The sequence below is a fragment of the Nerophis ophidion genome, linkage group LG23 (genome assembly GCF_033978795.1).
Source record: "Nerophis ophidion isolate RoL-2023_Sa linkage group LG23, RoL_Noph_v1.0, whole genome shotgun sequence".
NCBI lineage: Eukaryota > Metazoa > Chordata > Actinopteri > Syngnathiformes > Syngnathidae > Nerophis > Nerophis ophidion.
Window position 1 is genome coordinate 4,498,670 of NC_084633.1, and position 26,122 is coordinate 4,524,791.

Consider the following 26,122-nt stretch of genomic DNA (forward strand, 5'->3'; position numbering starts at 1 on the left):
GATATAGAAAATGACTATATGGTGATACGCGAGTATACGTTCTCACGCAGTTGCTTTTAGCTGCTGGCATTACACTACCTCACTCTTTCTTGTCTCTCCTTCTCACAGACAGCAAGCGCACCTTCTTACATACGTCACATACTGTCACGTCATACGTCACATACGTATACGCCCTCGCGGAGTAGAGAGGTAGCAGCATGAGTAATGTTAGCTATGATGCTAGCAGAGCTGTGCGAGTGGTAATACAAGAGAAAGAAGGTGCGAATGAAGGAAAAAAATTAATTCCCCAAAAAAACAGCAGGGGGTCCATCGTCTGGCGGTGGTTTGGCTTCAAGTGGGAATATGTCGAACATACAGCCGTAATTTGTCAAGTGTGGGACAAAAGCGTTGCTATAAAAAGTAGCATTACTGCTATTATGTAGCATCATTTGAAAAGTCACCCACTAGAGAATGAAGTGTGACTACTCCGCATGTCAACATCTCCATTCGGTGCCAAATGCCCACACCATCAAAATGCTGTGGGCTAGGGCTGGGCAATATGGCCTTTTTTTAATATTGCGATATTTTTAGGCCATATTGCAATATACGATATATATTTCTGTATTTTGCCTTAGCCTTAAATGAACACTTGATGCATATAATCACAGCAGTATGATGATTATATGTGTCTACATTAAAACATTTTTGTTCATACTGCATTAATATCTGCTCATTTTAAACTTTCATGCAGAGAAGGAAATCACGATTTAGTCAATTTACCAAAACTGTTTTTATTAAAGTTATTAGCAGGTGACTTTTCAAATGATGCTACATATTAGCAGTATTGCTACTTTTGGTAGCCCCACACTTGACAAATTACGGTTGTTTGTTCAACATATTCCCGCTTGAAGCCAAACCACCGCCAGACGATGGACCCTGTGCTGTTTTTCCTGGGAATTAATTCTTCCTTCATTTTTTACCATATTCGCACTTTCTTTCTCTCGTATTACCACTCGACTGGGATGAGAATCAGCACCTCCGAGTCCGCTAGCATCACAGCTAACGTTAGCCACGCTGCTACCTCTCTGCTGGGCGACTGCGTATACGTATGTGACGTATGACGTGACAGTATGTGACGTGTGTAAGTTTGTGCGCTTGCTGTCTGTGAGGAGACACAAAGAGTGGGAAGGGCCTGTAGTTTAATGCCCGCAGCTAAAAACAACGGCGTGAGAACGTATACTCAAATATTACGATAGTCATTTTCTATATCGCACATAGACAAACCCACGATATATCACGTATATCGATATATCGCCCAGCCCTAGTGTGGGCCACCAGCAAACATTTCCAGATCAACACTGTAATGGGTTTTTTAGTTGTGATTTCCTTCTCTGCATGAAAGTTTAAAATGAGCATATATTAATGCAGTATGAACAAGAATGTTTAATGTAGACACATGGAATCGTCATACTGGTGTGGTTATATGTATCAAGTGTTAATTCAAGGCCAAGGCAAAATATCGAGAGCTATAAATATATTGCGACATTAAAAAAAGGCCATATCTCCCAGCCCTAATTTCATATCACAAATATTGTGACCAAAATGATCACGGTTATAGCAGTATTGTTGAATGTCCTAAATATTACTCGAATCTCATCCACCGTAATAAAAACGATCCTAAATTTTTGTTTAGTACGGTAGCATCGCTAACCCAACAAGGGACCCCTTCCAGTAGCTCAACCCACTCAGCTGATGACTTTATGCAATTCTTTAGTAAGAAAATTGAAGTCATTAGAAAGGAGATTAAAGACAATGCGTCCCAGCTACAACGGGGTTCTATTAACACTGACACGATGGTATATACGGCGGATACTGCCCTCCAAAATAGTTTCTCTCGTTTTGAGGAAATAACATTAGAGGAATTGTTACAACGTGTAAATGGAATAAAACAAACAACATGTTTACTTGACCCTCTTCCTGGGAAACTGATCAAGGAGCTCTTTGTATTATTAGGTCCATCAGTGCTAAATATTATAAACTTATCACTCTCCTCGGGCACTGTTCCCCTAGCATTCAAAAAAGCGGTTATTCATCCTCTTCTTAAAAGACCTAACGTCGATCCTGACCTCATGGTAAACTACCGACCGGTGTCTCACCTTCCCTTTATTTCAAAAATCCTCGTAAACATTGTTGCGGAGCAGTTAAATGAACACTTAGCGTCTAACAATCTATGTGAAACCTTTCAATCCGGTTTCAGGGCAAATCACTCCACGGAGACAGCCCTCGCAAAAATGACTAATGATCTATTGCTAACGATGGATTCTGATGCGTCATCTATGTTGCTGCTCCTCGATCTTAGCGCTGCTTTCGATACTGTCGATCATAATATTTTATTAGAACGTATCAAAACACGAATTGGTATGTCAGACTTAGCCCTGTCTTGGTTTAACTCTTATCTTACTGATAGGATGCAGTGTGTCTCCCATAACAATGTGACCTCGGACTACGTTAAGGTAACGTGTGGAGTTCCCCAGAGTTCAGTCCTTGGCCCTGCACTCTTCAGCATCTACATGCTGCCGCTAGGTGACATCATACGCAAATACGGTGTTAGCTTTCACTGTTATGCTGATGACACCCAACTCTACATGCCCCTAAAGCTGACCAACACGCCGGATTGTAGTCAGCTGGAGGCGTGTCTTAATGAAATTAAACAATGGATGTCCGCTAACTTCTTACAACTCAACGCCAAAAAACGGAAATGCTGATTATCGGTCCTGCTAGACACCGAACTCTATTTAATAATACAACTCTAACATTTGACAACCAAACAATTAAACAAGGCGACACGGTAAAGAATCTGGGTATTATCTTCGACCCAACTCTCTCCTTTGAGGCACACATTAAAAGCGTTACTAAAACGCCCTTCTTTCATCTCCGTAATATCGCTAAAATTCGCTCCATTCTGTCCACTAAAGACGCTGAGATCATTATCCATGCGTTTGTTACGTCTCGTCTCGATTACTGTAACGTATTATTTTCGGGTCTCCCCATGTCTAGCATTAAAAGATTACAGTTGGTACAAAATGCGGCTGCTAGACTTTTGACAAGAACAAGAAAGTTTGATCACATTACGCCTGTACTGGCTCACCTGCACTGGCTTCCTGTGCACTTAAGATGTGACTTTAAGGTTTTACTACTTACGTATAAAATACTACACGGTCTAGCTCCATCCTATCTTGCCGATTGTATTGTACCATATGTCCCGGCAAGAAATCTGCGTTCAAAGGACTCCGGCTTATTAGTGATTCCCAAAGCCCAAAAAAAGTCTGCGGGCTATAGAGCGTTTTCTGTTCGGGCTCCAGTACTCTGGAATGCCCTCCCGGTAACAGTTCGAGAGGCCACCTCAGTAGAAGCATTTAAGTCTCACCTTAAAACTCATTTGTATACTCTAGCCTTTAAATAGACTCCCTTTTTAGACCAGTTGATCTGCCGTTTCTTTTCTTTTTCTTCTATGTCCCACTCTCCCTTGTGGAGGGGGTCCGGTCCGATCCGGTGGCCATGTACTGCTTGCCTGTGTATCGGCTGGGGACATCTCTGCGCTGCTGATCCGCATCCGCTTGGGATGGTTTCCTGCTGGCTCCGCTATGAACGGGACTCTCGCTGCTGTGTTGGATCCGCTTTAGACTGGACTCTCGCGACTGTGTTGGATCCATTATGGATTGAACTTTCACAGTATCATGTTAGACCCGCTCGACATCCATTGCTTTCCTCCTCTCCAAGGTTCTCATAGTCATCATTGTCACCGACGTCCCACTGGGTCATTATTGTCACCGATGTCCCACTGGGTGTGAGTTTTCTTTGCCCTTATGTGGGCCTACCGAGGATGTCGTAGTGGTTTGTGCAGCCCTTTGAGACACCAGTGATTTAGGGCTATATAAGTAAACATTGATTGATTGATTGATTGATTGATTTTGCACACTCTGACAAAGTTTGTTTAATAACAAAAATGTATAGACACACTGTTTGAAAGCCCACTATTTTGCATGTTTTGCTTCACTGGTAGTGTTCTTGCATTCCATTCTGTTCAGCGGACTTTGAACGCACCTTAGTAACACCTCTGTCTGGTGTTCCTCGGAGTAGATCACGCTTTATAAGAGAGCCTAGCTTTTGCTTTTAATGTACACAATTGAATATCTTAGTTGCTCAGACAGCAATGTGTTTTTATAAGTTTAGATTGGGTTATGTGTTTTTTAAATCTGCGTTTAAATTTTTTATTTTTGTGTCTATCACTTCCCTGTTATTTTTTAAATTAAATATCAATAAAAACATGATCCAAACAAAATTTGTGGAACACTCGTCTCAGCCGCAGTTACTCGCTGCTCCTCTTGCCTAAATACCACACTGAATTTGCAGGACAGGGAGACAATCAGGAGCACCAAAACATGCTCGCGAGTTAGCTAACCATCCAGCTAGCTTACATGTTGTCTACTCCATTTGCTCTCCGAGCCACAACCTTGACGGATGTCTACTTTGCTGCTAAGCATATTTGGATGATTATAAATTGAACATTGTTAGTTCCTAACCACTTGTAGTCGTAGTGTTTTCGTTCCATCCCTACTTGATGTATATTTCTTTCAACGCGTACTTTTCTTTCTTTTGCTCATGTGAAAGTTGTGGTTTGAATGAGTCATCCGTTATAAACGTGGAGAAAGGTTCTTTCTTCTCCGTTTTGGACATGTTGAATAGTGCTAAAGTAACTATGTGATGTAAATTGTCGTTAAAGCATCTCTGGAAAACATAATTCTACCATCTAAATTGGTGTTAGAAATCCCACAATTTTGCATTTTTGTCTTCATTCTTAACTGATTGTTTTCTCAAGCCGTGATTTTGATCTGACATCGAAACACACATTAACCTTCTCAGACGCTGTCACAGATAAACACGTATTTCTCCATTCTTCTTTCACCTCAACCTTGTTGTCACTGTCTCAATTTCAACTCACCGCACAGTTGCAGACATATTATCAGCAAGTTTTTTTTTTATTTGGACCACAGCCCAGTTTATATGTTGCATGCCGATATAATTATTGGTAGAAATACCAATAGCGGTTAGGGTTACGCAATATAGACGATAAACAATAATAATTGTAAAAATGTGGCAGATTTTTAATACAATCGTTATATCGTGATAATGCATGTTGTAGCTGACAGAGACAGAAGAACGACGTGTCATCGATGCAACGTAGCGAGCTGGCGGCTAATGTCCATCCACAATGCAAGGGAACCTCTAAGTCAGTAACCCTCTATGGCAGCAAAAAAACTGTTTCTTACAAGTATCATCATTGCAGGATGAGGATGAATGGATGGAGTATAGCCAAACTAAACACCATATGAGGATAAGCAAACCACTATTTTTGTGTTATCCAAAAAACTTTAGTCGTTTTTGGTATTGTTTACAAACTCGGGAAATAAGTTCTTGGACTCAGGAGGGTTTTCACGGCAAAAAACAAAATACTTAAAGCCAATATAGGGAAATGTATTTAATTTATATTGTTACATTGCCGTCCTGTGTTTTTGTTTGATTATATTGATAATAAATTGTGAAAATTCTCATTTAATGATCTTGAAAACTGTAATTATCAGGATTGTATGACCTATAGTGTAACCTAACTCTAACCCTGTCACTATTTGGTATTGGATCGACACCCAAATTTGTAGTATTACCCAAAATTACTATAAAACAGAAGAACAATATGTGCTTATTACTTTTCAAAAGAAGTGTAGATAGAGCTATGTCACATCAAAAAATAACAAATTATTAACAGTAAATGAGCAAGTAGATTAATAACCGCTACAACAACAAAAAAAACACAACCAGAAAAGTATACTCCTTGCATTCAGCAGCCACATTAGGAACCTTTGTAACCCATTTTGAAATTGTTGTATTATCATTTATCCACCAAATAATATATTGTGATATACTGCTGTTATTGTTATCACTGGAGGCTTCAATATAAATAGCTATATATATTTTAGGCCACATCGCGTAATACTGATATGATTCAATCTCACATTTTTTTAGACCAATATCTGTGACATCCTCACAAAAAAGCCAAAGAAAAAGCAAAATACCCTCACATGTATGATATATTTGACAGTGTAAATTGTTCGGCATTATTTACTACACTCTTCCTGATGTGGTAAATAATATTAAACTTGACATATGTGTCATTGCAGTTAGAAGCTGCAATCGTCCTGCCAATGACATAAATGGAGACTTGAAAATGTTTGCCATTCACTTAAATTTGTCGTTGAAATGCAAATCCGTGTAGCACATTCTGTGTTATGTGTTTTATGTTGCACGATTGCACCAAGAAAATTTTGTAGTTTGTGAAACCGTTCTCAAACAATGGCAACAAAACTATTCTGATTCTAATTCTGATTCTGATTCTGATTCTGATAGTTCGGCTCAGCTCAACACAAGGTGCCCTTGGAAAAAAAATATTTATCTGGCTGAGTTCTCCCATAAGGCTCTCACTGAGGTCGACTGCCTCATGCTACTCCAACTGTAGTATGTGGTTCTGGTTAAAATGGTTGGAAGGGCTTCAGCATTATTGTGATTACACTTATATGAAACAGACCTTCTTCAGCATGGAAACATCAGTAGGCATTGAATGTATACTGTACACACGCACAGGTTACAAGCAGTAATAACCGCTGAAACAAAAAAAAACACAACCAGAAAAGTATACTCCTTGCATTCAGCAGCCACATTAGGAACCTTTGTAACCCATTTTGAAATTGTTGTATTATCATTTATCCGCCAAATAATATATTGTGATATACTGCTGTTATTGTTATCACTGGAGGCTTCAATATAAATAGCTATATATATTTTAGGCCACATCGCGTAATACTGATATGATTCAATCTCACATTTTTTTAGACCAATATCTGTGACATCCTCACAAAAAAGCCAAAGAAAAAGCAAAATACCCTCACATGTATGATATATTTGACAGTGTAAATTGTTCGGCATTATTTACTACACTCTTCCTGATGTGGTAAATAATATTAAACTTGACATATGTGTCATTGCAGTTAGAAGCTGCAATCGTCCTGCCAATGACATAAATGGAGACTTGAAAATGTTTGCCATTCACTTAAATTTGTCGTTGAAATGCAAATCCTTGTAGCACATTCTGTGTTATGTGTTTTATGTTGCACGATTGCACCAAGAAAATTTTGTAGTTTGTGAAACCGTTCTCAAACAATGGCAACAAAACTATTCTGATTCTGATTCTGATTCTGATTCTGATTCTGATTCTGATTCTGATTGTGATTCTGATAGTTCGGCTCAGCTCAACACAAGGTGCCCTTGGAAAAAAAATATTTATCCGGCTGAGTTCTCCCATAAGGCTCTCACTGAGGTGGACTGCCTCATGCTACTCCAACTGTAGTATGTGGTTCTGGTTAAAATGGTTGGAAGGGCTTCAGCATTATTGTGATTACACTTATATGAAACAGACCTTCTTCAGCATGGAAACATCAGTAGGCATTGAATGTATACTGTACACACGCACAGGTTACAAAGCAGTACCAGCATGTATTGATTGCCTTTGTTTCTTATCACCTTCATAGTTATGGTTACTATGGAGACTGACAGTTCTCATTCATTTTTACAGGTGATGCCTTCCCCACAGGATCCAATCCCTTCCTGTCAGGTTATCAGGGCCCCTCCCCCTTGAACTCTGAACCTGCGTACAGATCAGCCAATCCTAGTGGTATGCAGATGGCTCAACTCTGGGCATCTCACGCGCACGAAGGTAAATACATACTAACTTCATCAATCTCCACCATAAAAGACACAAAATACTTTTAGTATTCATGAGTGTCCTGACACCGCGCTCCTCCAGTCTTTTACACCCCAGAGGTTTTATTCTTCTCTATTTCATCCCTTTTTCCACTGGGATCATTTTCCAATTGTGGTCGCTTTGCTGGTAGCTGTGCTCCTAGTTCTGTCCTAAATGTGTCTCACTTTCTGTGTCCTCCAGTCAGCCAAGTCTCACTTTCACCTACCTTGTCTCGCTTTTAATGTGTTTTCCTCGCTTGTTCTTTTTTTAAAGCGCTCCTGCCCAACATGCGCTTTATCTCCCTCTCCTGTCCCAGTTTTCAAAATTTCTCTCATCTGACCTAGCTTTTCAACACACATGCATGTATGTGTGTGGCGGTATGGGTGTCTTTGTCTCCTTCTAGGACAGGGATGTCAAAGTCAAATACATCAGAGGGCCAAAAAAACAATTTTGCTACAAGCCGAGGGCCGTAATGGTATAATGTTTACTAAAATATATTAAAATGATCGCACATTGTACTGTATTTTATTTAATGATTACATGAATAATCCAACATTATTGTATGAATCTGTCACTAATTTCAAGTGAAAACATTTTTCAGACGAAAACAAACTTCCTTCAAAGCAGTGGCCTGCGGGCCATAGATAATTTATTCGTGGGCCGGATAACTCGCGGGCCTTGACTTTGACATATGGGACGTCATCCTCTGTCCTCCCCTTTTTGACTTTGTCGAGTGAGTGAGTGAGTGAGTGAGTGAGATTGTTCTTGTATTTCTTCTTGAGACATCCAGAAGGAACAGTACCTTCCATATGATGACCAGTGAAAATGTTAGGACCAAAATCATGGTCCCAAAACCATTGCATCTAACAGAGAATGTCTCATTTGCACCCCAGGTGGTGAAATCTGTCAAAATATGGGTGGTCCCAAAAAGGAGGGATTTTTCAAATTGACTGTGTCGGTTTTAAAAGTGCTCCCCCTTTGGTTAACATATGAAACAACAAGTGTGTGTAAAAATTCAAAGTGCTCCCCCTCAGGCTAACATATGTGATAAGTGTGTGTAAGAAGTTAAATTTATAAAAAAAATATGTATATAGAGACATACTGTAATAACTTTAAGTAAATAATGAAGATAAAAAACCAATAAAAAATGTTTTTTAAATGAACTAAAAGCAGTCTTTTCCTCACAATGTGTCGACTTTTTCCTTATAAAATTGGGAAAAATCTCTTAATCTTTCTGTTTCTGTAATATTGCAATATTGTCTTATAAAATTATCACTCTTTAATGCAAAATGGTGACATTTGTCATATGAAACAACTCTGACTTTTATCACAATATTGGCAATTTTTTTGGTGTTCTTGTAAAATAGTGACATTTTTTGAGTAAAATGATGACTTGTCATAATTTTGCCAAGTGAAATTCCAATTATTATAATATTGCCATCATTTTAAAGTTTTCTTATAAAATTGTGACTTTCGTCGAGTAAAATTATGACTCTTTTCTTTTAAAATTGCTACTGTTATTGAGTAAATTCCAACTCTTATTATAATACTGCCAAAATTTTTAATTTTTCTTGTGAAATTGTGACCTTTTTCTTGTGAAATTCAAACTATTTTTCACAACAAGCTTTTTTATGTTTGCATCGTATGTATATATTAGTAATGTTGTAAATACAAATCTTTATATATATCTAAAAATGGGGGTCTGAAAGAGGTGGACATTTTTTGGAGATCTCTAGAAAGTAACAAATATAAGAGTGGGCGTTCGTGTGTGCGTGCGCGTGCGTGTGTGTGCTTGTGCGTGCGTGCACCTGATACCCTAAATGAAAATTAAGTGGCTAACTTTTTCAGTGTCAAGAATCGCCATATGCATACGGGCTGCAAGGGGCAGAGCGGTCAGCTCTTTTCACCAGCTGCGGGCAATTGTACAACATGTACATAAACTGTTGTAAGACTCCTGAGAGTTAATGTTACCGTACTAAAGTAGAATTATCCAAAAACAGTGATTGATAACTGCCCTTTGATAAATGGAAAGACTAGTGTTAGCTTGTTAGCTAACTTTAACGCTTACACGAAAAGAAGCGAAATTAACATATTTTCCCATTAAGAGACGTCATACCCCACTTTAAGCTTTTATAAACACATTACTGTCCAAACTACTAAGCTGCAGCATTCATATTGGACATAAAGAACGCGCTGTCTTTGCACAAAGTGATCAATATGTAGTCGACAGTTTCAAGTTGAAACAGATGGATGTCCATTCAACAGGAAATGAACTCAAACTGACACCTAATCCGCATTTATTAAAAAACATTTTTAAAATGTTTACAAATCGAAATGGATGAAGATAACATACAAATAAAAATAATATGGTTCCTATAAAAACCAGAACAACATTTGATGTTTTCTCTGCCAAGAAAGTACTGTATATTGTCCATAACCTACTCAGTGGCCTAGTGGTTAGAGTGTCCCCCTGAGATTGGTAGGTTTTGAGTCCAAACCCCGGCCGAGTCATACCAAAGACTATAAAAGTGGGACTCATTATCTCCCTGCTTGGCAGTCAGCATCAAGGGTTGGAATTGGTGGTTATATCACCATAAAATGATTCGCGGGTGCGGCACCGCTGCTGCCCACTGCTGCCCACTGCTCCTCACTTCCAAGGGGGTGATCAAGGGGATGGGTCAAATGCAGAGGACACATTTCACCACACCTAGTGTGTGTCTGTGACAATCATTGGTACTTTAACTTTAACTAATTTCCTACCGCTTGTCCCAACTTAAAAAAATAAATGATAAATGGGTGGTACTTGTATAGCGCTTTTCTACCTTCAAGGTACTCAAAGCGCTTTGACAGTATTTCCACATTTACCCATTCACATACACATTCACACACTGATGGAGGGAGCTGCCATTCAAGGCGCTAACCAGCACCCATCAGGAGCAAGGGTGAAGTGTTTTGCTCAGGACACAACGGACGTGACGAGTTGGTACTAGGTGGGGATTGAACCAGGGACCCTCGAGTTGCACACAGCCACTCTGCCACTGCGCCAGACTTTAGTGTGTGTGCCATCACTTTTTGAGCACATTCGACAATACCATGATAACAATGGTAACTTGGTAACTCTGGTTATTTTGGTCACAACAACTTTATTTAGCCATTTTGTTTATTGTTTTGGTTGTATATATTTAAGTGGTCCCAAGCTTCAGTTTTTTCACTTCAACCAATGTGCAGTAAAGGACATTGTCATGTGAGCATCCACAGAAATTTAATAGATTACCAAACAATGATTATTTGTACCGGGCATCACGGTGGAAGAGGGGTTAGTGCCTCTGCCTCACAATACGAAAGTCCTGCAGTCCTGGGTTCAATCCCAGGCTTGGGATCTTTCTGTGTGGAGTTTGCATGTTCTCCCCGTGAATACTTGGGTTTCCTCCGGGTACTCCGGCTTCCTCCCACTTCCAAAGACATGCACCTGGGGATAGGTTGATTGATACACAAAAAAATTGGCCCAAGTGTGTGAATGTGAGTGTGAATGTTGTCTGTCTATCTGTGTTGGCTCTGTGATGAGGTGGCGACTTGTCCAGGGTGTACACCGCCTTCCGCCCAATTGTAGCTGAGATAGGCGCCAGCGGCCCCTGCTACCCCAAAAGGGAATAAGCGGTAGAAAAATGGATGGATGGATGGATTATTTGTACCTCACAGAAAAAGTGTGAGGTACAAAAACCCTGACTGACTTGATATTCAGGAGACAACAATAATTTTTACCCACCATTTAGCCTATATTAAGGCACCTTGATCTTTTGCCAGTGCAGCTTAAATCCTCCTGCCGATTTATTAAGCCATAGACTCAGATATGAATAGAATCCTTCACAATTTCTTAATGCCTGATGTCTGCCTGTGGGAGCAGTTAAGTTAGAAAAAACTAAGTGTTTCCGGGCAGCTGTTAAGAGGCAGATTTTGGTTATGCTCTAGACACACCAAGGCTTCTCAGGAGCTCTGTATGAAAGCTGCGCAAGATCAATAGTAGTTGTTTGCAATGTTTGAAAGAAGCATGCATTTATCCTGTTTATATTTCTACCTTTTGTGCAGTCCCCCATCCACTGACACCCCCACTGCTCGCCTCTCAATTTCTTACTCGTATACCATAGACAGATTTATTTGTCAGTTCTGCGCTTTAGCGTTTCACGCTGCAATGGCTGCACCGTTTTTCGAGATGCTTGGGCACGGTGTTCTCGGGCTTGTGGGAATTTTTAGTGACACCTTAGGAAATACAAGCGGAGAAATAAAAGACAGCGCTTCTTTTCTATATTAAGGTCAGGTCTCTAAGAGCAACAGCTGACTGTCAGGCAGACTTGTGCCCACTGCTGACCCTATGAATGAAACAACTGAGCGCATGTGAGGTGGAGGTGACCCTCAGAACATTTTCAAAGAAAAGTGTGTGCGGAGTCTGACACGGGATTTGCCAGATCCTGTCATGCTTAAATAGTCCGCTTAGATAAACATTCTCACTCTGACCCACTTTTCTTTCATTTTATTCCTGTGCACAACTTCAATGGATGTAAAACGCAAATAATCCAAATGGGAATTAGTTTTTTCAGAGGAAAAATATCACATTAATATTTAGAGTTATGGATAAACCAATATCATTCCTTTGAACTTTTATGGAAATGTGTGGTAAGATGTATGTGATGGAGACTATCATTAGACTTGGGTCATTAGGGAAAACAACAGCTTGCTGCTCTAATAGGCTACATCGCATTAACTAATTTGCTGTATGTTGCATTGCTTTATGAAAGTAGCAATTAAATGGATTAATTTGCAGTATGTTGATTTCCTCAGATAGATGTAATGTTCTATAATTACTTCAACTAAAATGACTAAGAGGAACTGCTGCTAACTTTCCCATTTCCCATTCTTGAATAACCTTTTTAAGTAATTTCTCATTAAGGAACTCAAATATGAAATACTTCATCAGAAGTTTACTGTATGGTTAATGATTTACTGTATGGTTAATGATTTTAATCCATCCTTACATCCATCCATTCATCCATCCATTTTGGATGGATAATTATTTTAATCTATATTTAAAATAGTACTGTCAAATAATTAATTAAAACAAATCTCATTAACTCTCTGGAGTTTGAATTACTCAAGAGTAATCACAGGTAATTACTTACTTACATATTTGAAATGTGCTTTATAAAAGACCCCAGTATTTGTACACAAATGCAATTTCATTCTCAGAATGTCATCCAGCAACATTTTCAAAAGTTTTAATTGAATATACGTCATTTATTTGCAGGGAACTTGGTAAAAGTTGTATCTGTTTTGGAGTGAAACTTGTTAGCAAGCACACCAGTCAGAAGTCTCCTCACTCATTTATGTACGTATGTACGTATTGCTCTGATCACTGGCCTTTAGCAGTTAAGGTAAAAAAGCTTAAACGGCCAAAGTAAATGGCATAATTTGAAGTGTGTACATAGTTATTAATGCAATGTTTTTTGTGATTATTCAGATGAGGTAACTTGTTCGTTTTGACAGGCCTAATTTAAAACACTTCTTTGCAGTCCAGATAATATGTATTGAGCATACTTTCGTGGAAATATTGTGTGAAATTTGCTCCACAGTCAATTTTATAACTAATTTTTTTAAGTTTGTCTGCAAGATGTTTGTGTGGAGGCTTTCCCAGATTGCAAATGAAACCACGCCCCACCCTTTCCCAAAGTTTTAATTACTGTATTTTTCGGACGATAAGGCACCCTTAAAATCCCTTAATTTTCTCAAAACTCGACATTGCGCCTTATAACCGGTGCGCCTAATATACGGAATCATTTTGGTTGTGCTTACTGACCTCAAAGCTATATTATTTGGTACATAGTGAAATGATAAGGAGGGCAAAGTAGATGTCAGTGACACAGGAGATATATGTTTGTTATATTGGGGACGGCGTGGCGCAGTGGCAGAGTGGCCTTGCGCAACCCGAGGGTCCCTGGTTCAATCCCCCCACCTAGTACCAACCTCGTCACGTCCGTTGTGTCCTGAGCAAGACACTTCACCCTTGCTCTTGATGGGTGCTGGTTAGCACCTTCCATGGCAGCTCCATCCATCATTGTGTGAATGTGTGTGTGAATGGGTAAATGTGGAAGTAGTGTCAAAGCGCTTTGAGTACCTTGAAGGTAGAAAAGCGCTATACAAGTACAACCCATTTATATGTTCCATTGTAAAATATAGAACATGGGTAGGGAACCTATGGCTCTAGAGCCAGATGTGGCTCTTTTGATGACTGCACCTGGCTCTCAGATAAATCTTATCTGACATTGCTTAACACGATAAGTAATGAAAAACTCCGCTGGTAATCACAGTGTTAAAAATAACGTTCAAAATATAAAACATTGTCATGCATTTTAAACCATCCATCCGATATCTACCGCACCTGTTCAAGAAGTCGCATTAATGGTAAGAAGTATTTTATTTATTGTAGCTTAGCTTCAGAATAACAATGTTATTAAAACAAATAAGAGACTTATTATCCTCTAAAAATGTTGGTCTTACTTAAAAATGGACGCATTTAGTTGTATTCAGTGTTAAAAAAAATTATATATATACTGTATATATATATATATATATATATGTAGGTGTGGGAAAATAATCACAAGACTACTTTTTTTCTCACACCTACATATTGCGCTCTACCACGGTATCGAGCACTATTCTCTGGATAATCCAATCAAGACATATATATATATATATATATATATATATATATATATATGTATATATATATATATATATATATATATATATATATATATATATATATATATGTATGTATATGTATGTATGTATGTATGGCTCTCACGGAAATACTTTTAAAATATTTGGCTTGTATGCCTCTCTCAGCCAAAAAGGTTCCCGACCCCTGATATAGAACATTACACACAATGCTCAAAAATCGATCAAAATGTTTTAGTACGACTTTGGTAAGCTATGAAGCCGCAGCGCTTGAGGGATTGTACTGTGCTTTAACATAGTTTTATTATGGTGTGTGTGTGTGTGTATAAGGTAAGACATATTATCTGGCATTCTGAGTACATGCTGTATTTGGGATTCTTTTCTTTTCTTTTCTTTTTTTTTTCTTTTTCATGAAAAAGGGAGGTTTTTGTCACGAAAAAGGGAGTTTTATTGGGTTGGTGCACTAATTGTAAGTGTATCTTGTGTTTTTTATGTTGATTTAATAATAAAAAAAATCATTTTATTTTTTTTCGCGGCCCGGTACCAATCGAGGGGCTGCTGCGCGGTGGTTGGGGACCACTGGTTTACATTATTTACCCAAGGAAAGTTAGTTATTAGAGAGTTCCGGTCTGACTTTTTTCCTGGGACACATTTCCGGCGTTATTGCACTAGTGAGCCACGATGGAGATGCTGCTCCGTTATTGAGTGAAGTCAAGTCAGAATGTCTTTAAAACGGTTAGATCCAGATTTTGAAACGTCTTCCACTCCCGTCCTTGCGCGCTACACTGCTACAACACAGACGACGGTGAAAGACGCTGTCGAAGGTGAGCCAAGTAAATAAGACCGCCCACAAAGCAGTGCAGCCTGAAGCGACTGTCAGAAAGCGGCTTGAAGATGATCTGTAAAACATAATCTATGAAAAATTTTGACCAAAGAACCACCATTACATGTTATGTAGACCACAAAGAGGGGTTTTCACTTTGGAAAAAAAAAAGATAATACGACCACTTTAATGCGCCCTATAATCCGGTGTGCCTTTTGTATGAAAATAGACCTGACTAGACCTGCTCATCGACAGCGCGCCTTATAATCCGGTGCGCCCTATGGTCCAGAAAATACGGTAATTATTTAAAATATTCCACTGTTAAGTATTAATCTTAAAGACAAATATCTTTGCTTTTTTTCCAGTCAGGGTTGAAAATAAACTTGATTAACAGATTCACAGTATTAACTTGGCAATAAAAGCACTGCATCAAAAAATCTGCATGTACCTGCATTTAAGTCACTGTATGTTGCACATCTGTCTTATTATGCCAGGGTTTCCGTGGGCCATTAAAAAGCGTTTAGTCATTAAAAGGATTTTGCGAAAATTAAGGACTTTAATGCCATTTGAAAGCGTTAAATCCGATGTCCAGAGGCATTAAAATGTTTTGATAATTGGGGCGGAGTGGCCCAGTGGGTAGAGTGGCCTTCCAGAAATTTGAGGGTTCCTGGTTCAATTCCAGTTCCTGTCATCCTTGTCACTGCGCCCACTTTGTTGCCAATGCCACTCACACCGGTATAAATGAAGCTTACCACCACCATAATCTATGTAAAGGTTTTACTATAAAGTGCTTTTGAGACATTAGTGAAAAAGCTTTTTATCAGTATCATCCATTTCATAATTTCATAATACAATTGTAGGCCTAGGCTGATAGTCAACGAGTCAGTAATTGGAATGGTAAATGAAAATGAACTTAATAACTTTGTCGTCATTTATAATTGCTATGTCTTAGTATATGGCTTTGAGAGGTCAGCAACTGAGCATGTATATTCAAACGTAGAAATACAAATGTATTAACAAAGAGCCTCTTGTCAGTCATCCACAATCTTTGTTTCAGTACGCACAGGCACACATTTTCTGCGTGTTCTAGTAGTAGCAACACTCAATTTAATGTTGGAGCTGAAACTAATCATTTTCAAAAAACGGTCACTTTTAAAGTACACATTTTAATGTGCCTTACAATAAGAAGGTCCTGGGTTCGATCCCCGGGCTCAGGGTCTTTCTGTGTGGAGTTTACATGTTCTCCGTGACTGAGTGGGTTCCCTCCAGGTACTCCAGCTTCCTCCTACCTCCAAATACATTCAATTGGGGATAGGTTGATTGGTAACACTAAAGTGGCCCTAATGTCTGAATGTGAGTGTGAATGTTGTCTTTCCAACTGTGTTGGCCCTGCGATTAGGTGGCAACTTGTCCAAGGTGTACCTCTCCTTCTGCCTGAATGCAGTGGAGATAAGCTCCAGCCACCTCCGCGACCCCGAGAGGGACAAGCGGTAAAAAATGGATGGATGGAATAATTGTTATTTCAATATTGATAAAAGTAGTTCTGGTTATTATTTTGGCCAAAACGGTACAGCCCTAAGCTATTCTAAACATTAACCCTCTTCAGTGTCTGTATGGCATCAAGGACATGATCATTAAAATAAATGACTGTCATGATCTTCAGTGTGTTGTGTTTGTGTCTCTAGGCTACCCCCTTCATGGGAGCCTGTACTCCAGCCCCTACCTGTCATTGGGACATTTGGACCCTCCAGCCATCTCCCAAAATCACCTCTATGACGCTCATAAAGGTCAGTCGCTACCTCCCCGCCCCCCTTGTGTAAATATGGCTGCCAGTTTTGCATTTTCTTCTTGAAGTAATTATGTTAGTACTTATGTCTGATTTTGTGTATTTTCAGAGAGCTTTTTCCTGCCAGCTGCTATTAGTCAGTCATCCCTCCACCCTCCATCTGCTCCCCCAAGGACAATGTCCAGCTCGACACTGCCCCAAAAGGCAACCCGAGACCGGTCGTACAGGGGAGACAGAGACAGGGACAGGGACAGAGAGCGATCAAGAGAGGAGCTGCGACCGCATGGCATGGTGGACCTCACACTGGACGGCAGGAGTGAGGAAGACCGACGTATGCGTGTTGGGGAGCGAGAGAAAGAGAGTGAAAGGGAGACGGAGCGAGATGGTTGGTCGTTGCCTCCACACCACCATCAACAGAAATCCCACTCTCAGCCCTCCACAGTGGAGCCCAGGTCTAGGCCGTCACCTACGCTGTCCTCCTTCCCCCCAGGTGGGGGCGGAGGCGGAGGCATGGCCCGGCTCCTCGGACAAGAATCGGACAGAGGGAGTCGGGAGGGGGCCCACCATCACTCACAAAACGGAAACTCTAATAACTCAAACTTGCTGACGTCCTCTCAGTCAGAACGACAAAGGAAGAATAACTCCACATCAGCGGGGATGCTCCCCCTCTCCTACACCCTCCCTCCCTCCGTTGCTGCTTTGCCCCACCCCCACACGCCCAGAGAGTCCATGAGAGAGCAAAGAGTCAGCGCACCGACATATGTGCCTTCTGTGGAGGTTTATGACGAGCGGGTCGGGCCGATCCAGATCGCATCGAAGGCCCGTGACAACAAGCACGGCGACAAACACAGAGATCAGGAGAGTGACAAAGAGCTGGAACGGGAAGGCTACAGACTTCCTGAGAGGAGCCTGTTAGAACATCCCCGTCTAGCCCAGTCTGGCGACTCAAGCAATCATCGAGAGGAAGGCTCTGTAATCTGTTCCAACGGTTCTATCGGCAAACAAGGCTTGGAGTCGTCTCACTCGTCCAATCAATCAAGGTTTAGCCCGGAGGCTCGGGACCTGTCCAAGCACTCAAGTCGTTTGGGTCTAGAGCGGGCTGGGGCGGAGCGAAATTGGAATTCCATCAGTCCGTTGGCCAAATATGCTACCAGTCACATGGCCGCCCTCGCTGCCCAACACGGACACACACTCCCTTCCACACAGGGTCAGACGACACACACACACATTTCCCATTCCCCACATCCAACCAATCGACCCACCAGTAATTCTCACTCACACAGACATTCCCCTCAAACACACCCCACCGAACATGGACAGAGCCGCAAGTGTGAGGAAGGAAGTCAGAGGCTCTACCTGGACCCGTCAGCCCTCTACCGACCTGGAGTGTCCAGTGGGGGAGCTGCTGAGGCGGCTTCTGGTCCCCCAGAGATTTCAGCCATGCAGAGTCTCATTAAATACAGTGGGAATTTTGCTGCTGAGGGTACCTCCTCTTGCTCCTCCTCATCGTCGAGGCACACAGCAGACACCCGAGGCCCCTTCGGAGGTTTGGCTAGCATCGGGACGGAAGAGCGGGAAAGAGAACGAGAACGGTTATCTCTAGGATCAAGCGGTACTGGGTCGCTGAGGGTCCCCCCCCAGCTGAAAAGGGAGCAAGACCGGCCCGATAGCGCCCGCTCCTTCGGCAGGGAGGCAGAGGGAGAGGTGCGCCACCCACCAGTTGGCATTGCTGTTGCCGTGGCCCGACAGAGAGACAGCAGCAACAGTAAACCGACCAGCGGACCCTCAGACAATCAGAGACCCCTGATGCCAACGGCTATTAAAGGTAATTTGGCTGTAATAAACTGAACACATATTTATTTTGTGTGCTGCATGTACAGTCCTCTTAAAAACTCAACTGAAACCCCTCAAACGTGTGCTCTTTTTTCATTTGTTTTGGAAGTGAATCACTTCAGAAAATCACAAATGGATTTATATTTTCAAGTGTCTGGCAGGGAAAAGTATGCGCCTTACCGATATATTCCATACTAAACTTTCTTTTACCTTTTACTTTCAAATCACACACTTGACCGCAGCTCCCTCCCAGTGTTACTGCAGGGAGCCCGGATCTATTTCGTGAAATGAACCAGGAGCAAATCATTCCTCATTTTGATTTCTATGAATTATGAATGATTCATTTTACTTTGGCTCCTAGTCAGCTCTGTTTGACTTGAAGGCATTCATGCATATAATGTGATTGGAATGGTTTTTGCCCAGATTGCTAATTTCATTCACTCATCTGATGCATTTTGTTTTTGGGCTCTTTTCGGCATTGCTCCTTCTCCATCCTTCTATCTTTTATCTTCTCCTGTTTTTATCCCTTGCTCTCTTTTCTATCTGTCACAGCTCCAAGTTTTTTTCATCTTCTACCTTTTCTTTTCATTTCCTTCAATGTGTCTCCTTCTGAGAGGTTATTTGGCAAAGCACTCCCTCCTTGTCCCACGTCAGGGCCCCCTTTCTCCCTTTTTGCTCTTTTCTGCAGCTTGTAGGCTTTCTCCAGTTCCCAACAACCCCTCCACCCACTCTGCATTAAACATGGCATTACAGAGTGCAGCTAAAAGCTACAAATAAACATTGGATGACAAAAAGAGCATTGGTTGGTTGCTAAGCAATGATCGGCCTTGAGAGTGATGGACTTTGTTAATGTGTATGTGAAAGACTGAGTTTTTGTGAGGTACCCGAGATGACTCATTGAGTGTTTATTAGCATTTGATTGTGCATGCACGTCAATGCCTGTAAGGGGCTTTGTTTTACCCCTCACTGGGGTAGAGTGATTGCCCGAAGAGCCAGCCTAAAAGAAGCTCTGAACAAACAGCTGAGGATTTACTCTGAAAATACAAACAGAAGGGGGCGTGGATGCAGGGATGAGGAGAGAGGCGAGTTAAGAGGGAGAGATATAGGCGAGGTGGGCAGATGAACAGGGATCAATATGTTGATAGATGTGAAGAAAGAGTTGTGGTGGGTTGTAAAAAAGTGTAGAAGAAGTATTAGAGTAGATAGGGGTGCACAAAGTAGAAAAGGTGGTGGCTAAAGAAAGAGTTGTGGTGGGTTGTAAAAAAGTGTAGAAGAAGTATTAGAGTAGATGGGGGTGCACAAAGTAGAAAAGGTGGTGGCTAATTGCTGGCGTTGCGATGCACACATGAGGATAGAATGTGGGCCAGGCTCCCTGTAACCCTGGTAACGGTAGTGAAATCTTTGCTGCGGAGCATGTCAGGGTTGGTTTAAGTCTCTTGTCCCCTGACAGGCCACACACACACACACACACACACACACACACACACACACACACACACACACACACACACACACACACACACACACACACCGCATTCTACTAAACAGTTCAGCACAGTTGTCAAACCTGTCTCTCTCTTCATCTTGGTGCTGTAGGGACCTTCAGTCGGGTGAAAAGGGTGATGGGTTTGGAGGAAAGTGCAAGGAGATCCTCATGTTTATTTGTTGTTCTTTTGACAGAGTGAGGGGCATTGCCCGTTGGATTACTGTCGCTTTAGCAGCTTGAGTTCAAAGTTTATTGTGCATAGGGCATTCAGGCAGTGGCCACAAAGACCCAGCTCAAAGAGAGAACATTGACAGTATTTTGTAATACAAACCCCGTTTCCATATGAGTTGGGAAATTATGTTAGATGTAAATATAAACGAAATACAATAATTTGCAAATCCTTTTCAACCCATATTCAGTTGAATATGCTACAAAGACAACATATTTGATGTTCAAACTGATAAACATTTTTTTTTTGCAAATAATCATTAACTTTAGAATTTGATGCCAGCAACACGCGACAATGAAGTTGGGAAAGGTTGCAATAAATACTGATAAAGTTGAGGAATGCTCATTAAACACTTATATAGAACATCCCACAGGTGTGCAGGCTAATTGGGAACAGTTGGGTGCCATGATTGGGTATAGAAGCAGCTTCCATGAAATGCTAAGTAATTCACAAACAAGGATGGTTTGAGGGTCACCACTTTGTAAGCAAATTGTTGAACAGTTTTAGAACAACATTTCTCAACAAGCTATTGCAAGGAATTTAGGGATTTTACCATCTACGGTCCGTAAAACCATCAAAAAGTTCAGAGAATCTGGAGAAATCACTGCACGTAAACGATGATATTACGGACTTTTGATCCCTCAGGCGGTACTGCATCAAAAACCGACATTAGTGTGTAAAGGATATCCCCACATGGGCTCATGAACACTTCATAAAGCCACTGTCAGTAACTACAGTTGGTCGCTACATCTGTAAGTGCAAGTTAAAATTCTACTATGCAAAGCCAATTCCATTTACAGTATCAACAATATCCTGAAACGCCGCCGGCTTACCTGGGCCCGAGCTCACCTAAAATGGACTGATGCAAAGTGGAAAGGTGTTCTGTGGTCTGACGAGTCCACATTTCAAATTATATTTGGAAACAGAGGACGTGGTGTCGTCCAGAACAAAGAGGTAAATAACCATTCGGTTTGTTATAGGCGCAAAGTTCAAAAGCCAGCATCTGTGATGGTATGGGGGTGTATTAGTGCCCAAGGCATGGGTAACTTACACATTTGTGAAGGCACCATTAATACTGAATGATCCATACAGGTTTTGGAGCAACATATGTTGTCATCCAAGCAATGTTATCATCGACGCCCCTGCTTATTTCAGCAAAACAAGTGTTACAACAGCGTGGCTTCGTAAAAAAAGAGTGCGGGTACTTTCCTGGCCCGCCTGCAGTCCAGACCTGTCTCCCATCGAAAATGTGTGGCGGATTACGAAGCGTAAAATACAACAGCGGAGACCCCGGACTGTTGAACAACTGAAGTTCTACTTAAAACAAGAATGGGAAAGAATTCCACTTTCAAAGCTTCAACAATTAGTTTACTCAGTTCCCAAACGTTTATTGAGTGTTGTTAAAAGAAAAGATGATGTAACACAGTGGTAAACACACCCTTTCCCAACTACTTTGGCACGTTTTGCAGCCATGAAATTGTAAGTTAATTATTATTTGCAAAAAAAAATAAAGTTTATGAGTTTGAACCTCAAATATATTGTCTTTGTAGTGCATTCAATTGAATATGGGTTGAAAAGGATTTGCAAATCATTGTATCCCGTTTATATTTACATCTAACAAAATTTCCCAACTCGTATGGAAACTGGGTTTGTACATTTATAACATACAAAAGAGCTTTCAACTGAATAGGATCGGTAAGTTCTTTTAAATTGACCAATTAAGCGTATTTGCAATTACTCTACCAGGAATGTTCATCTAAATTGTTTTGGGGGCCACATTTTCAGACAGCTAAGTACCAATAGGCCTACTTTTTGCCTTCAGTATTAGTCTTATTTTGTGTATTCCAGAGAACCAGTAAACGTTTGATTTTGGTATATTTATTTTGTCAGCATTACAAGAGAGGTCCGCTGTTTTTAAGGACCTTCCGCAAAAAAGCTAGTCAAAGATCATGTCTATGACAGGACGAAAGTTTTTAAGAATCGGCTACAAAAATATGAGACTCTTAACAATTTTTTTTTAACTGAAATCGTAGGCCACCCATTAAATAGCCTAAATGATTGAAAAAAGAGAGAACCTTAAATATAGCTAAAAAAAGTTAAAAAATGACGACTGACTGCATCTGAAGTAAATAAGCAACAGCAGCACCTTAGTTGTTTGAATCAAAAATGTGTAATCGCCTCATGATCCAGCATCTCAAGGCACTGAAGGGTTGACTTGAGGAACACCTCAGTGATGTAAATCACAAATTTGGGCCCCAGTGTTCTATGCAAGGTTAAAATGTCAATGCAAGGATCTGCCAATCTGTTTACAGCGGTCCAATTTCCTACTGCACATTATTATCATCGTACAGTTCTACAGAATTGATCTGTGGGATTTTTTTTTGCATCCAGAAAAACGTGAGGTCATAGGTCACAATGTCTGTTTTATCATACTTCTCCAAGCAAACCTTAATGAACTTGCTTTGTGTACAGTCATGGTTTTCATTAACTGTTCCCACAAAGCTATTACCACAAAGCATAGCCTGATGTACGTTGTTCAATTAATGCATTGGTAAATGAAAGTGTTTCCCAGGATGTTTTTTCTAATATATAATGTTACTAAGTACTGTATATATCATAGCTCGACTCCAAAGTGCATGAAATGTGAAATGAGCCTTGACTGCTGGGCAGTATCTATGATAAATGGTGCGCTGGAGCAGAGACAGCAGGAAGCTACAAGATGACTAACACTGTACAGGCTGCCAGGTCGAACATTGCGATGTCTGTAATGATCGTTCAGATTCAGGTCAGCAAAATGACCTGGCGTTGATTAGCCTTTCATGCACATCACCTTGCCCTCTATTTGAGATCCACGTTGGCTTATTATGCACACGTTAAAGTCATGCATTACCAATCATCGTTTAGTGTCTTGCACATGGCTGTTTCCTTAACGTACCAAGTTACATTTAGATATGTGATTGTCTTCTTGACCAGAGATATCTTTAACCGCCCCTACTCCCTTATATGTGACCTGTCTCTTCTTTGTCGTCAACCTAGATGAAGAACGAAGTGAAGAACGTGCTCGTCATCATGAGGACAGGATGCTCGCTGGCCGATTGGAACGTGATGACAAAGTGATCAGGTGTGAAAGACATACAACAGGGGCGGAATGACCCGTCTTTAACACAAACGACGTACAAAAATAGGATTAAAAATGCTAGACAATGTGTGCAGCTATGGACAAACACTTTCAATAATGTTTACTTGCAGAGACCCCAAAGATCTGGCAGATTTTGCGCAATTGCACCCTCCCCTGCTTTCTAGCGGCTTGACACCCAGTATGATGACAACCAGCCTCATGACCCCCAACCTTATGGTGACTGGCGGGGCGGGGCGATGGCATCCTGACCCTTCAACTTTGACCTCTCACCCCTGGCTGCCTCGCCCTGGAGCCCCTTCAGTCTGGCTCTCCAGTTCACCATACAGTATGTGCAAAACACACATTATATGCGTTATTGATTGTAATAATCACCCTTAACTGGTCAAACACAGAACATTTTTACTACCGGTAGTTATTATGTGGGGATTTAGCATAGAATTTTTATATTTTATATAGGAAGGTTTTGATTAGGATTTATACTGCCAATTCCAATACAGATCACCCATTATTTAGATCGGCCGATAAAAATACCGATACTCATCACATAAATGTGTTCATTTTTCAATTTATACATGGTGGAGTTCGAGTGCTGTTGACTGGTTAACAATATCACAATTATTCAACGAGTTCCTTATTCTCTTTTATTACATACAATTAATCAAAACAAATTTAATAATGCACATTCACTAAACAAAATCAAAAACTACTACTATTACTCATTGAAATAATTTTTGCCCTCAAACTCTTGTCACAGGTACTTTGTAAATATTAGTAAAAAACAAATCTTTTGAGAAGATAGAAATTTGACATAATCATTCTAGTATTAATCATATACAGGAATTACTTTTGGAGTTGACGCCACCAATTTATGGATTGATCCGCTTTTTGTAAGTGTCGTGTACTGACTGGCACAATGCTGACACACCAATAGTTGTTATTTTATCCTCTTTCTAGGCTCTTATTATTTTTCTTGTTGATTTCCTGGTATTAGCTGTTTACTTTCTCCTGCCACACTGTTCTATTTACACTTCTAAAAGTTTACTAAGCACTTATTTCTTCTGTTGTCTCTAGCTTGCTTAGTGGTTAGGTTAGCTATTTGCTTGACTGCTTTGGGCTTACTTTCGGCGTGTAACATGTTTAGCTTCGTCCTCCAGCAATAATGCTACACGATAATGCAGTTTATTTGCAGTAATGGGGGTGATTAATATCAACTTAGTCCAGCGGCTCCACACTTTACATGGAAATACACAATTAGCTGCTAGCTTGTCAGTTGGAGGACTAAAAAGAAATACATTATCAGCTAGAGGGCACCGGCGTTTGTGATTGGCATTGAAAGGCATTATTCGGCATTGGCGATCACCTACTTTTTCAACAAAATCAGCCCATACTGATCGATTGGCACATCAGTGACTTTTTAATGCACCTTAGCCACATGGCCAGATGTGAACAGGTGCAAAAGTGGACCTTTCTAATACAGTCTCTGTGTTAAATTGACCACTGTTGCCCTTTTCTGCTGGGATATTTGCCGCCCCTCTTTGACATCTGAGTTATTCAACCTGGTGCTAAAGACAGTCAAACTCACTACAGCACTAGCACACGGTATGCTTGAAAAATTCTACATGTGGCTGCTCAGCCATCTTGGATTGGCGTTGTAAGCGAGGGAGGTGGCAGCTTTTTCTCAAGTGGGTTGGTGCACTAGCAGGAGCCTCCATAGGGTCAAGTACTGCAGACATTCCTGAACTTTGCAGGACGTTCCAGACCTACGCCTCCTCATTCCCAACCCAGAAATAACCGCGTCAACACTTGCACATTTTTATGGAATTGCACGTTAACTGTACACGCAAGCACACATAAGCAGATCCCTGAAGGCCAGCCCTGTTTAGACACTTGAGGAAGGAAACAAAACCAAAATCCTTTTAAAAGCAGCTAAATTCAGTGTTTGGCCGCTGATTAAACTCCCATTATACGCTGAAAGTGGGTATAAATACTGGGTGAATAAACATGCTGTACAAATGTTAGTTTTGAGCTTTGTTAAGAAAACTTGCTTTCCCTTTGCTCCCTCCTGCTCCCTCTCAGGCTTGAGCTCTTCCTCACTTCACCAAACACTTTCCCCAGGCTATCCACCATCTCTGGGCGGCTCCCTACCCCCTTCCTACCAGTTTGTCAGAGACTCGCAGACTGGAAAGCTTGTGGTCATCCCGACAGAACACCTGCCACACTATGGTATAAAATCCTTTCTCATCTTCTGTGTGTGTTTGAGCCTTCT

General features: G+C 40.8%; 1 protein-coding gene across 4 annotated transcripts in view; it reads left to right on the forward strand.

Moving 5' to 3' along the window:
- tnrc18 (trinucleotide repeat containing 18) overlaps positions 1-26,122 on the forward strand; it is a 96,533-nt gene that overhangs the window by 29,847 nt on the left and 40,564 nt on the right. For 3 of the 4 annotated variants that reach the window (XM_061884802.1, XM_061884801.1, XM_061884803.1), the window contains exons 3-8: positions 7,664-7,804; positions 17,069-17,170; positions 17,279-18,994; positions 23,754-23,838; positions 23,967-24,181; positions 25,933-26,079. In XM_061884802.1, the coding sequence (XP_061740786.1) occupies positions 7,664-7,804; positions 17,069-17,170; positions 17,279-18,994; positions 23,754-23,838; positions 23,967-24,181; positions 25,933-26,079 (2,406 nt within the window). The remainder of the gene's footprint in view (positions 1-7,663; positions 7,805-17,068; positions 17,171-17,278; positions 18,995-23,753; positions 23,839-23,966; positions 24,182-25,932; positions 26,080-26,122) is intronic. The other variant, XM_061884804.1, reaches the window with a different exon arrangement.